Source organism: Antennarius striatus, chromosome 8 (assembly GCF_040054535.1).
Source record: "Antennarius striatus isolate MH-2024 chromosome 8, ASM4005453v1, whole genome shotgun sequence".
Lineage (NCBI taxonomy): Eukaryota > Metazoa > Chordata > Actinopteri > Lophiiformes > Antennariidae > Antennarius > Antennarius striatus.
In genome coordinates this window covers 9,473,150-9,484,043 of record NC_090783.1, presented here as the reverse complement: position 1 = coordinate 9,484,043, position 10,894 = coordinate 9,473,150, and the positions used below count along the sequence as shown (strand labels likewise).

Sequence of the window (10,894 nt, the reverse complement as noted above, 5' to 3'; positions counted from 1 at the left end):
AAAAAGCGCAACAACCAAACGCGGGTCGACTGAAAGCACAGAGACGTTTCACATCAGAACCCTTCATCTTGGATCTCTATGCTCTAGCAGCTCCTGCTATTCATACTCTAACTGCTCCCCCATGTTTAACCAGATCCCAGTCTGGGTTTGGATCTCATTGTGTCCAATGATCAGTTTTGCATATGTGAACACGAGACATCGGGAGACAACAGGTGAACCATTTAATCGGGATTTCAGAAGCAGCTCTCCAGAATTGGTCGAGGACGTTGTTTTTATCGCGTGTTGTCAACGCTGCACACAAGGGCATTCGACTCAGTGGAGTTTCTTCATAGGGCGCTCCCTCTGAAGCCCAGTGCAGAGCGCAGACGGCGCCGGAGGCTCCGCTATACGCTCATTTCTCATTAATCGTTGCTGTTGCCAAGCAGGCATTTCTCCACCACTAGTTCATTTCACCGTCTATTAATCTAGGTATGTCAAGTTTGGATCGCTAGCGACTGCTCGTTGGTATCAATCCTGATTGAATGAATGTTCAGTGTTGTGTTTCCTGCCAGCCTGTTTGGAGCAGAAACCTCATTCCGTCCCGTCTCCAGTGAATGTTGGAAGCGAGCTGAATGAAGTTAACGTGGTTGAACGTGATGCCTGCTGGGTTTTCAACATGAGTTGCTGAAGGAGTTTATCTCTTTGTAAGCAAATTTTTATGATGATAAAATCTGACATTGGGTCAGTCCGGAGCTAACTGATGTAGTGGATCATGGAGGAGGTGAAGGACATGACGCTACCACCAATACAGTGTGCCCTCCTGCATTCACGCATCAATGTTTGCGACTCCACCTCATCATGGATTTTTGGTAGGCAGTCACGTGATACCGTACGCGTGTTCTATTGGATGACGGCATCCGGAAGTGCGGTGCGATCCGTGAGTCTCGGACTTCTGTGAGACACAAAAGTGCTTTAAACAGTCGATAACAGTGTGAGAAAAGGTAATACAGATAGAGGGTGGTTTAATATCAGTATTGGGAGGGAAATGTTTAAATTACCGTAAATAATAAGATAAATAGATCTCGATCTCGGATTCCTTAATTGTGTGTTGTTCCTGGAACACATTAACTGCGAAGAACGAGGGCGCACTGTACATATCTGAGATAATAAAGAGTAGCGGTCTTTAAAATGGACTTTATGTGTGAGTTATATCTGGATGATGAATGAACAAATACATTTACCAATAACAATGATCATCTGCAGCTTCTAAGCTCAGGGACTCAGCTGACGTTTCTTTCTTTGGGTGAGGCAACAACGTCATCGGGACAGGAGAGTGTGTGTTTATGGGTAAAATGATAAAAGACACTAAACACTCACCGGCACTTCCTATTCACAGCCTCTACACACACACACACACACACACACACACACACACACACACACACACACACACACACCTAATTATGACCTTACGAGTGATGGCTGGAGTGCTTCACTATCGACTGCAGTCGTGCAGTCGCAGGTTTTTATTCTGATCATTTTAACCTACGCGCTCATCACCACCTACATCTCTGCTTGTGTTTGGGAAGGTGAGCCGTGTGATGGGAAATGCTCCTCACACTCTTAGTGTGGGCTTGTTCACTTAATGAGTGTGAACACGTGGCTCTGGTCTCCTCCAAAGAACAAAGCCGGAGAGCTGGCCTCATCGCCAGCCCGTGTACGTGTGTGTGTGTGTGTGTGTGTGTGTGTGTGTGTGTGTGTGTGTGTGTGTGTGTGTGTGTGTGTGTGGGTGTGTGTGAAAATCATTTTTCAATGTCTGCGACCGGAGCTGAGTCTGAAGTGGCACAAATCCTTCCGTTTGTGATTTTGTCAAACACAAAGTGACATCACCGTTATTGAACACATCACTTCAACATCAAGGTCAAGGTCAAGAGGCCTCACCCCCTTCACTCCCCCCTCATCCCCTCCTTCACCTCCTCCCCTTCTCTTCCTCTGCTAGTCTTTGGTGTGTCTTAAATAGTCCTCCATTGGGAGAAATGGTGTGTGTAAGCCGCCTTGTTTGTTTGTTGGTACCGAGGCCAGCACAGGAAGTCAGACAGGAAGTCAAACCTTCCTGAAACCTGATACAGAAAAAACCCCACGGTTTGCCGAGGTAAAACCATGCTTTGTGAATGTGCTGACGAGGTGGCAGCTAATCCTTCAGCAGGCATCACACCTTAATTTTTCAGAGGGAGACACATGAGGCAGACACACAATTCATCCGATTGACTGGATGCCGTCTTGTCCGACGTGAACTCATTGATCAAGGCTAAATGGAGACATGTCTGCAGGATCTGTGCTCCATGATGCCGCTACGGTCACGAATGAACAGGTACCTGCGTAAATGGCTATCGATTATCTTGTCAAGGAAACCTGCAAGCAATTACAGAAGAATGACGTGAACACAGAGATCATTTACATATCTCTCCAAGCTAATTATCGACAAAGCCGTTCAGTGTGTTTTAATAAGACGTCAGCTGTCAGATGCAGTCGTGACAGAAAACCTCTTTTTGCAGAAAATTCGGCTGCTAGAAAATCTCACAATGCAACAGTAAAGTCATGACTGAACAAGTCATGCTCTCACCGTGGTGATATTTAAAATCTTACCAAGTAATTGGAGTAATAATTCTAGTTTTATAATGATGCCAGTCAGTGAAGTTTGACAACAGACAAAGCCTTATGTTTGTTGTGCAGTAATTAGATTGTGGTAATTGATTGATTACATTATTCTTATTAATTACAAGAATTAGTTCCAGTGTATGATGACAGTAAACAGTAGTGATGAGGACCAGGCGAACCACATGGAAGCTTCATCACATCTAAATGGATGTGGCTAATCTGTTAGCAAACAGTCCTTCAATGTAAGACTGCTGACATGCATCTGTTTGTCCATCGGATGGATGTTAGTCACAGAATCAGAGTTGTTAACAAGGATTTTAATCTGGGAGATTAAGAGTTTCTCTCGTGGATTTCATCTTTGAAAAAGTGAGAATCTAGACAAAAAAAAATCCCTTTATGTGATAACATGTGAACTTCTGATGATTAAAAAAAAAAAAACCAGAGGCAGGATTCCAGTGTCAACGCATCAGGTTTGATGTGAGTATCATGACATCACCATGGCAACAAGAAGTAACTTGGATTTGATGATAGAACAATCAATGACATTTTAGAAGGCGAAAAGTTTCCTACTAACTTCTAAATGGACTTGCTGAAAATGGCTCCCGCTGATCTCTGTGAGCCTGTGGAATAACAGAAAGTCTGGCTTTCAAAGAGTTTTTCCTTTCTCGGAGCGACACAAATTATATTCCCTTTCCATTTGCATTGCTGGCTTGGTGCTTACCAATCAAAACCCCTGCTTCCAACCAAGCAGCTGCCGCCTTCACTGCTCTGGAATCAGCTGTCATGGCTTGAACAGACTGTCTCCATCTGCAGCCTTGTTTTAGAACAACATTTATTCTGAACTCCTGACTGCAGTTTGCAGGGAAGCAGAAACCCTTTCGATCTGCACCGAATTGGGTTCCATCTGCATCCTGTGACACTCCACCTCAGCTTCAGTTTCAGGCATCACAAGTCGACTTCAGATGTGCAGAAAAACATCCTCCTTCAGTGAATACCAGTTGAAGCCCACACTGCAGCGATTGTCGCCCAACTGGTCTCAGCTGGGGACTTGATGGATTTACGATTCATAGTCTCAGTCAGCCTTGAGTGTGTTATGAAGGCTGAGGCGTTTACTGTGGCTGCTCAGAGTATTTATATTTATGTACACGATTTTCTCCCACGAGATTGAGAAATGGGTTTTAAGTAAGCGGTCTTGTCACCACTCTCTCTCACCTGTTCAGACAACAAATGGAAAATTAAGTAGGAGCTAAATCTGGTGCAAAACATCTTCTCTCCTCCTTGAAACAAATGGACTGGTACAGTCCCTGGTATAAATATATTTGTGTACATAAACACTCATTGTTGTTCCAGGTAGAGCAAAGCCTTCATCACACCGGCAGCATTATAGTCAACATCAACCTGTTCTAAAATTGGCGTGAAAACAGCAAAAGGAGCTTTTTGTAGAACACACTTGATGTTTTGGAGGATGAACGCTCCCTCCCTGCTCCAAAGGAGACGCTCGTCTGTCTGGATCCCATTGGAGGATCACATGATGGAGAGGCTTCCAGCCTCAAAACGATTCGACAAAACGATTTGCGTTCGTCTCTGACTCCCGTCTTTGGAATCAGGATTTATCCTTCTCTTGCCTCGGTATGATTGAACTCTGGGATCAGCCCCATTTCCAGGATCCATCCCCGTTTATATTCAACAAAAGGAGAAATTTCGACTAATCTTCTTTACCTTGTCCCTCCCCCTTCTGTTAGCCACGATCTATCCCAGGGTCACGACCTCTATCACACCTAGGAGATTGCATACCACCCTCATTCCTTCTTCGCCACGCGCATTTGAAACTGGGATTGGGAGTGGAGACGAATATATGTGGTCCGACCTACCTGCCGCTTTCTCTCTCACTGGATCGCTCCTGCGCCAAGAGGCTGCAGCGATGATTGCTGCACTGGAAAATGCACTGAGAGGAATATTTTCAAGCTCTGTCCATCTGGCGTAGCATTTTCATGTTTTCTAATGAGCTAACAGACCAAAGAAAGCTGTTAGTCATCCAGCATATTATTGTCCTTTGTGCCAACAGGATAGAGCCCTGTTTCATTCTGGTCATTAAGTCCCAATCTCTTTGTTGACCAAGAACAAACTAGTAAACATGTTTATTGTACTTTCCTGATTAAACGGGTCTCAGTAAAGTCACGACCGACAGAGTGACGACATGCGGACTGGTGTTGGATTTTGACTCTTTTTTACTCCTCTGCTCCTGCTGCTGGAGAAATGAGTCTGAAATATGATGAAAGGATTTCAGGATAAAGTAGAGGTAAATAAAGTCACAGAGGAATGTGTTACTGAAGGATTTCTATTTAAAATGGAGGACGAAGAGAAGACCTGGATCTAGATTCAACTGAGCCCTCAGAGGAAATTTTAATTTTTAAAAAAATGTTTTTTTTCTAAAAGTAGCACACTCTAGTTCAAATCAAATCATGCATACATATGTGAAAGACGTGTCGTCTTCGCTCAACTGTTAAATCAGTTGCCTTTTCATGCCAAAGTGTGGACTATATTACCTATAATGCTGCAATGCTGTTTCTTGATGTTCTTCATTCCTTACGAGGTTAAATGAATGATTTTAAAGTGTTGTTTCAATTTTTTAGTGGAAACATTTCCTCATTTCATCTAGTCTTTTTCCTGTCAGAAAAAACGACCCGGAAATGAACAATTTTCTGCCCTAGTATTAAATTTATTTTGAATTGATTTCAATTAGTCATTCAATATTCTTCTAGTGAGAGTTTAAAAATCAAAGCATGAGCTCTGCTGAAGGCCGTTCCAGATCAGATAGGCAATTACTTAATCATGTGTGTTTTTAAAAGTTTCAGTAGCCTGTGTTTTCATTTAAATTTAATAACATTAAAAATGCAATTTAAATTGAACAAACTCCGTAAATTGAAATGCGACACCAGGGTTATGTCTTTCTGCAAAAACTAGTCCGCCAGTACTGTTCGCGGAAGGATACCAGCACACGCCAGTCTCGTCTGGTTTACACCGTTTGTATTTTGGGGACGTCATCGATGACGCTCTCTGACAGGCTCGCGCCGCACTAGTGGTGCATTCTGGGTCCGACCCAAGATGGCTGCGCCCTTGCAGAAGTGCTGAAGAAGTGCGGCTACGGAGAAATTCTTGGAATACTGCTTGATTTGCGGGAGAAACGTCGCACTGAGTGACTTCTTTGGGAAGCTGGTTCGCACCGGAACATCGTCCGACCCCAGTCACCGATTAAGTGACCGGTGCTCCGCGTGAGAGTGGCAGACGGTCCGCGTGAAGATGGGCCTTGTCTCCAGCCCCGTCCCGTAGCGAAGAGCCGTGGGGAGAGAAGCCGCACGTTCCCCTGCAAACACGCCCCCGTGCAGCTCGCCTTTGACGGCTTCGACATCCTCTACCGGCTGTGGACGCTGCCTTACAACTGTCTGATCAGGATTGTTTGCGCGACTGTTTCTGTCATCGTCCGGAGACGGAGAAGCTCCTCAGCCTGGGTCGATCAACCCGCCGCAACAAGGTCCGCACACACCTGCCACATCTCGCTCGCTGTCTTTCTGTCTCGTCTGTCTGTCTGTCTCTCTCTCTCTCTTTCTCTCTCTCTCTGTTTCTCTGTCTCTGCGGTTTATGCCGGTTTAGCTAGCACCTAGCTAGGTGGTCGGTTTACTGGTTGGCTATCCGCAGGATTTCAGACACACACACACACACACACACACACACACACACACACACACACACACACACACACACACACACACACACACACACACACACACACACCGACACACACAGGGCTCATATGCTATGGGAGTGGTGCTCAGGTGGCCGGTTTAGGCCACGTAATGACGTCATCCAGGTGTTACCCGGTGAAAGCAAACCAGCTTTTAGAAGTTCAGTGATCATCAGCGGTCATCGGCTGTGTCGGCTTTGTTTTAGTTACTGCATAGATCAAAATATCCAAATGTTCCCGGTCTTCACTCACAGACGTTTCTAATCGTTAGTGATTCATTTGTTGGATTTCCCCCTCCAGACAAACATGTTGCCAACAAGAGCTCTTGTTTACAGGGTCCTGATGAAAATGGAATCCGACTTGCTTCATTCGCCGGCCTTGGGCCTCGCGGAGGAAGAAGAGGCCGACATGAAAGACTGGAAGCTTCCCTTGGCCTTCATGAAGAAACGACACTCAGAGAAGATCGAAGGCTCCAAGGCTTTAGCGCAGAGCTGGAGGATGAAGGACCGGGTAATTCTGCTAATCTAGCCTTTTCCCTTGCAGCCTGTAGACTTGCTCTCAGAGTCACAGAGAAAACATGGAATGACACACGAGATGCGAAATATTCCTACAAATAGTTTTATCATCATATAATACTATGTTATTAATGGCGTTTCATCTTGTTTTATATCTGTTTATGAATTAAGGTGTTGCTTTCTAATCCACTTATAATTAGACGTACACATACTTTCTCTTGTCAGGGACATTTGTATGGACTACAGTATATTCGCATTTGTTGACCGTACTAAGTTGTGATAGTTACCATTTTATCCTTGCTTCTTTTGTTGCGCGTTAGATCTGTCTGCTAAATGTTAGCAGCTGAGCTCATCGTCGCTGAAAGCTGCTGGGGCGTCTCCATCCAACCCCTCCAGAGCGAATTCATTAGCTGCTTCACAGGAAATTTGAGCTCAGCTGGAATTTGTGCTCGGAAGGGAGGGGCTGAAGTGGTCAAACGGGCCCTTCTCGAAATGTTAATTAATTGAAGACACTCATCAGATCCAGATGTGCTCTGATCGGACTTGTCTCTAAATAGAGGGATGCAGGAGAAAGTCCTCGGTTGCCCTCATCCTTCACATAGTCCCCGTTAATTTTTTTCTGCTTGAGGCTACCTGCGTTGCGCTTTGACAGGGGAACCTCAAAGCTTTCCCTCATGAGTGGCTGTTGCGTATTTCTCCCCTCGTAAAGCTGTCGTTTGATTCACTGTGGTGCTGCCAACCCGATCCCTTAATGCCTCCTGGCTAGTGCTGCCATTATGACGGCAACTGCTGTGTAAGTCATACATAACCCTCACCAGCGCTGCACCTTTAGTAGAAATCCACCCGCTGTTAGGACGGCGTTAAGGCAGCTACATCGCGCCCACTGGGGGGTCAGGCTTCAGGGGAATGTTGAATCAGAAAGCGTTGTTACGTGTAACGCAGGAACTGATATAATGGTGGTTTTAACAGCTGGATGAAATAGACCCCCATATTGGAAAGTCAGAGCTAAATCAAACTTAACCCTTTTCATCGTTCAAACTAACAGTTGTCGTAGTTATCCGTTCACATTTCTGCGCTGAGTCAAGAAACAGAGAAAGAACTTGTTCCTGAATGTGACTCTGAGTTTGATCCATCTTGTAAAATGTCAGAGAAAGGAGCTGTTCTTATTAGTGCAGAAATGCAGTCGTTGCTGTCTCCACGATCTTTTTGCACAGGTGTTCCACAGGGAACAACAGAGCTTCTTCATGGGAGCTAATGATTAACAAAATAACGAGCTGATTTAAGAAGAATGGTAATTGTTAGTAGCTGCTCGAGGGATGATGATCAGTCAGCACAGGACACATGCTTTTGATCATAGAAGAAGATCACTGAAGAGCAATAAAAATGTTTATTACGATCCTAACAGACATGTGGTCAGGAGTGTGTGTCATTTAAATCTGCTCAACAAATTTCTAGGAACATGTCGCCCTCTCATCAAATCGGGGATCTTGTCAGTGCAGAAAAAGTGGACCCATTAAATTAAAAATACTGTGAAGCCTGGATGAACGGCAAAGTCAGTCCACTGCTTAGTAAACTGGAAATCGAGCCAGGATTACAGACCCGAAAAGATTTGGAGAAGTCTGATGCCGGCAGAATGAAAAATCACAGACTGCAGCATCTCGTGACAATCCTGAAGTCTGCTTTCCCCTGCATTCAAAAGTTTTTCCTGACCACTTGCATAGGACAAAGATCAAAGCTAGTGCTCTGACCAACTGTAATTGATCAAAGCACTAGCTTTGATCTTTGGTCTCACTCACACTGGCCTTCTCCCATGTCTTTCTATGTTATCCGGTTCCTAAGTGTACAAAAGTTGAAATTTGACCTTGACCTGGTTTCTCAATGTCAAGGTCATCATCTCATTTTCATCCCCTATGCTGTCTGAGTAATGTGCTTTTTGTTTCATCCTTCTATCTGCAACGTTGCCAAGATATTTTGTGGACTAACAGATGGACGGAACGGACAAATACACGAACACTGACAATTACAATACATCAGCTCTTTGAAGCGGACTACATCAACGTAAACAGGGTCTATTTAAAAATGAAGATTTATGAAAAAATGTGCGCAAATAGGATAAACAGTGAGCTCTTAAAGAGCGACATCCACGTGCTGAGGAAGCTAGGAATATGAAGATCATGAAGGGACAGCGTTTACGCACCAAAACTGAGCCAAACAGCTGTTTACGGAACAGTTAGCAGCTATGACTATGACTATGACTACGCACAGCTGACTCACGGTAACCAGCTAACAGTTACACACGGCTGAGTCTAGACGTCCGGTCGTGAAGCCCTGGTTTCCTACACGCCACGAAGAAAGCGTCCCTAGTCCGCCAACTTATGCATGCAAAGATGAGGTTTTCTCCGTTTTTAATCTTAACCCAATACTCATGGAAAAAAAACAGTGCTCTCTAATACTTGATGATATTTCATCGATCACATGACTGGTTCTAACATCCATCCTGTGCGCCTACATTTAATGAAGCTAACTAAAGTGTCGGAGAGCAAGCTAATTAATACTTCCTGAAAAAAAAGGTTCACATTTAATTAGACTTTTAAATCTCTCTGCAGTCGCAGCAGGAGACTCATTCCAGCTCCAAACAAGAACACACAGAACATTCTTTCATGTTTGAGGAGCATTCCATGTATTTGTCTTTGCTATATCAAGTTTTATTTAGCTAAATTTATTCATTCATTCATTCATTACTATGGAAGTAATATTGCGATGACATCAAAGACATGCAGTTCATTCGCTGACGTCTATTTATCATAATGTATGTGTGTATTGCACATGTAAACACAGAGTGCACACAGTTTAAATACAAATGTGCGGTATATGATTGTATACTGTTTATACTGCATGAATTCATATTTCCTCTTTATATCTTTTGTATACTCTTCCCAATTATATTTTACATACTGTATATAGAATTTATGTGTGTAATGTAATACACACACACACACACACACACACACACACACACACACACACACACACACACAGTTAATTTAATTGTTTCTGTTCCTGCTGTTCCTCTCTGTGGAATTTAACACTGAGTAATTAGTGCCAAATATATCCATATTTTGTTGTGTTCTTGTTCTAATTAAATAAATCAACTCATATTTGCAGCGGCATGGTGGCACAGTGGGTAGCGCTGTCGCTGCACAGCAAGGTGGTTCCAGGTTGCGTCCTGCTCTGTGTGGAGTTTGCATGTTCTCCCCTTGTCTGATTGGGTTCTCTCCAGTTTCTCCGGCTTCCAAACACATATTATTATTATTATTTATTATTATTACTACTATTATTATTATTATTATTATTAACAAAGTATTAGATTTATGTAGCGCTTTTCTGGACACTCAAATACGCTTTACATTGGATCCATTATTCATTCACTCTTCGTTCATACTTGGTGATGGTAGACTACGTTTGTAGCCACAGCTGCCCTGGGGCAGACTGATGGAAGTGTGGCTGCCAATCTGTGCCTACGGCCCCTCCAACCACCAGTGGAACAATCACACACATTCACACACCAGCGAGTGCCCCACTGGAGGCAAGGAGGGTAAAGTGTCTTGCCCCAGGACACAAAGAGCGGGAGCGGGAATCGAACTGCCGATCTTGAATCATTGGATGACCTGCTCTACCACTGAGCCACTGCGCTTCAGGTTAATTGGCCGTTCCATATTGACCGTAGGTGTGAGTGTGTGCGTACTTATAAATATGAGTTGATTTATTTAATTTGTCTGTTTCTATGTGTGGTTCCGCGATGCACTGGTGTTGTGCCCGGATTGTTCCTTGCCTCACACCCCCAATCAGCTGGGTTGTAGCACCCCACGACAGCGGACGAATGTGGGTACAGAAAATTGATTTCTAGAATGGATCTCACTTTTGCATTCTTGTCTATAAGCAGAACATTTTATTTCCTATACAGTATATTTCTGTATTTTACTCTGTGTATACATTTAAA

General features: G+C 43.9%; 1 protein-coding gene across 3 annotated transcripts in view; it reads left to right on the top strand.

Moving 5' to 3' along the window:
• The first annotated feature begins 5,736 nt into the window (after positions 1–5,736).
• rptor (regulatory associated protein of MTOR, complex 1) overlaps positions 5,737–10,894 on the top strand; it is a 120,397-nt gene continuing 115,239 nt past the window's right edge. For all 3 annotated transcript variants that reach the window (XM_068321047.1, XM_068321046.1, XM_068321045.1), the window contains exons 1-2: positions 5,737–6,169; positions 6,715–6,889. In XM_068321047.1, the coding sequence (XP_068177148.1) occupies positions 6,722–6,889 (168 nt within the window). In that variant the 5' untranslated portion in view covers positions 5,737–6,169; positions 6,715–6,721. The remainder of the gene's footprint in view (positions 6,170–6,714; positions 6,890–10,894) is intronic.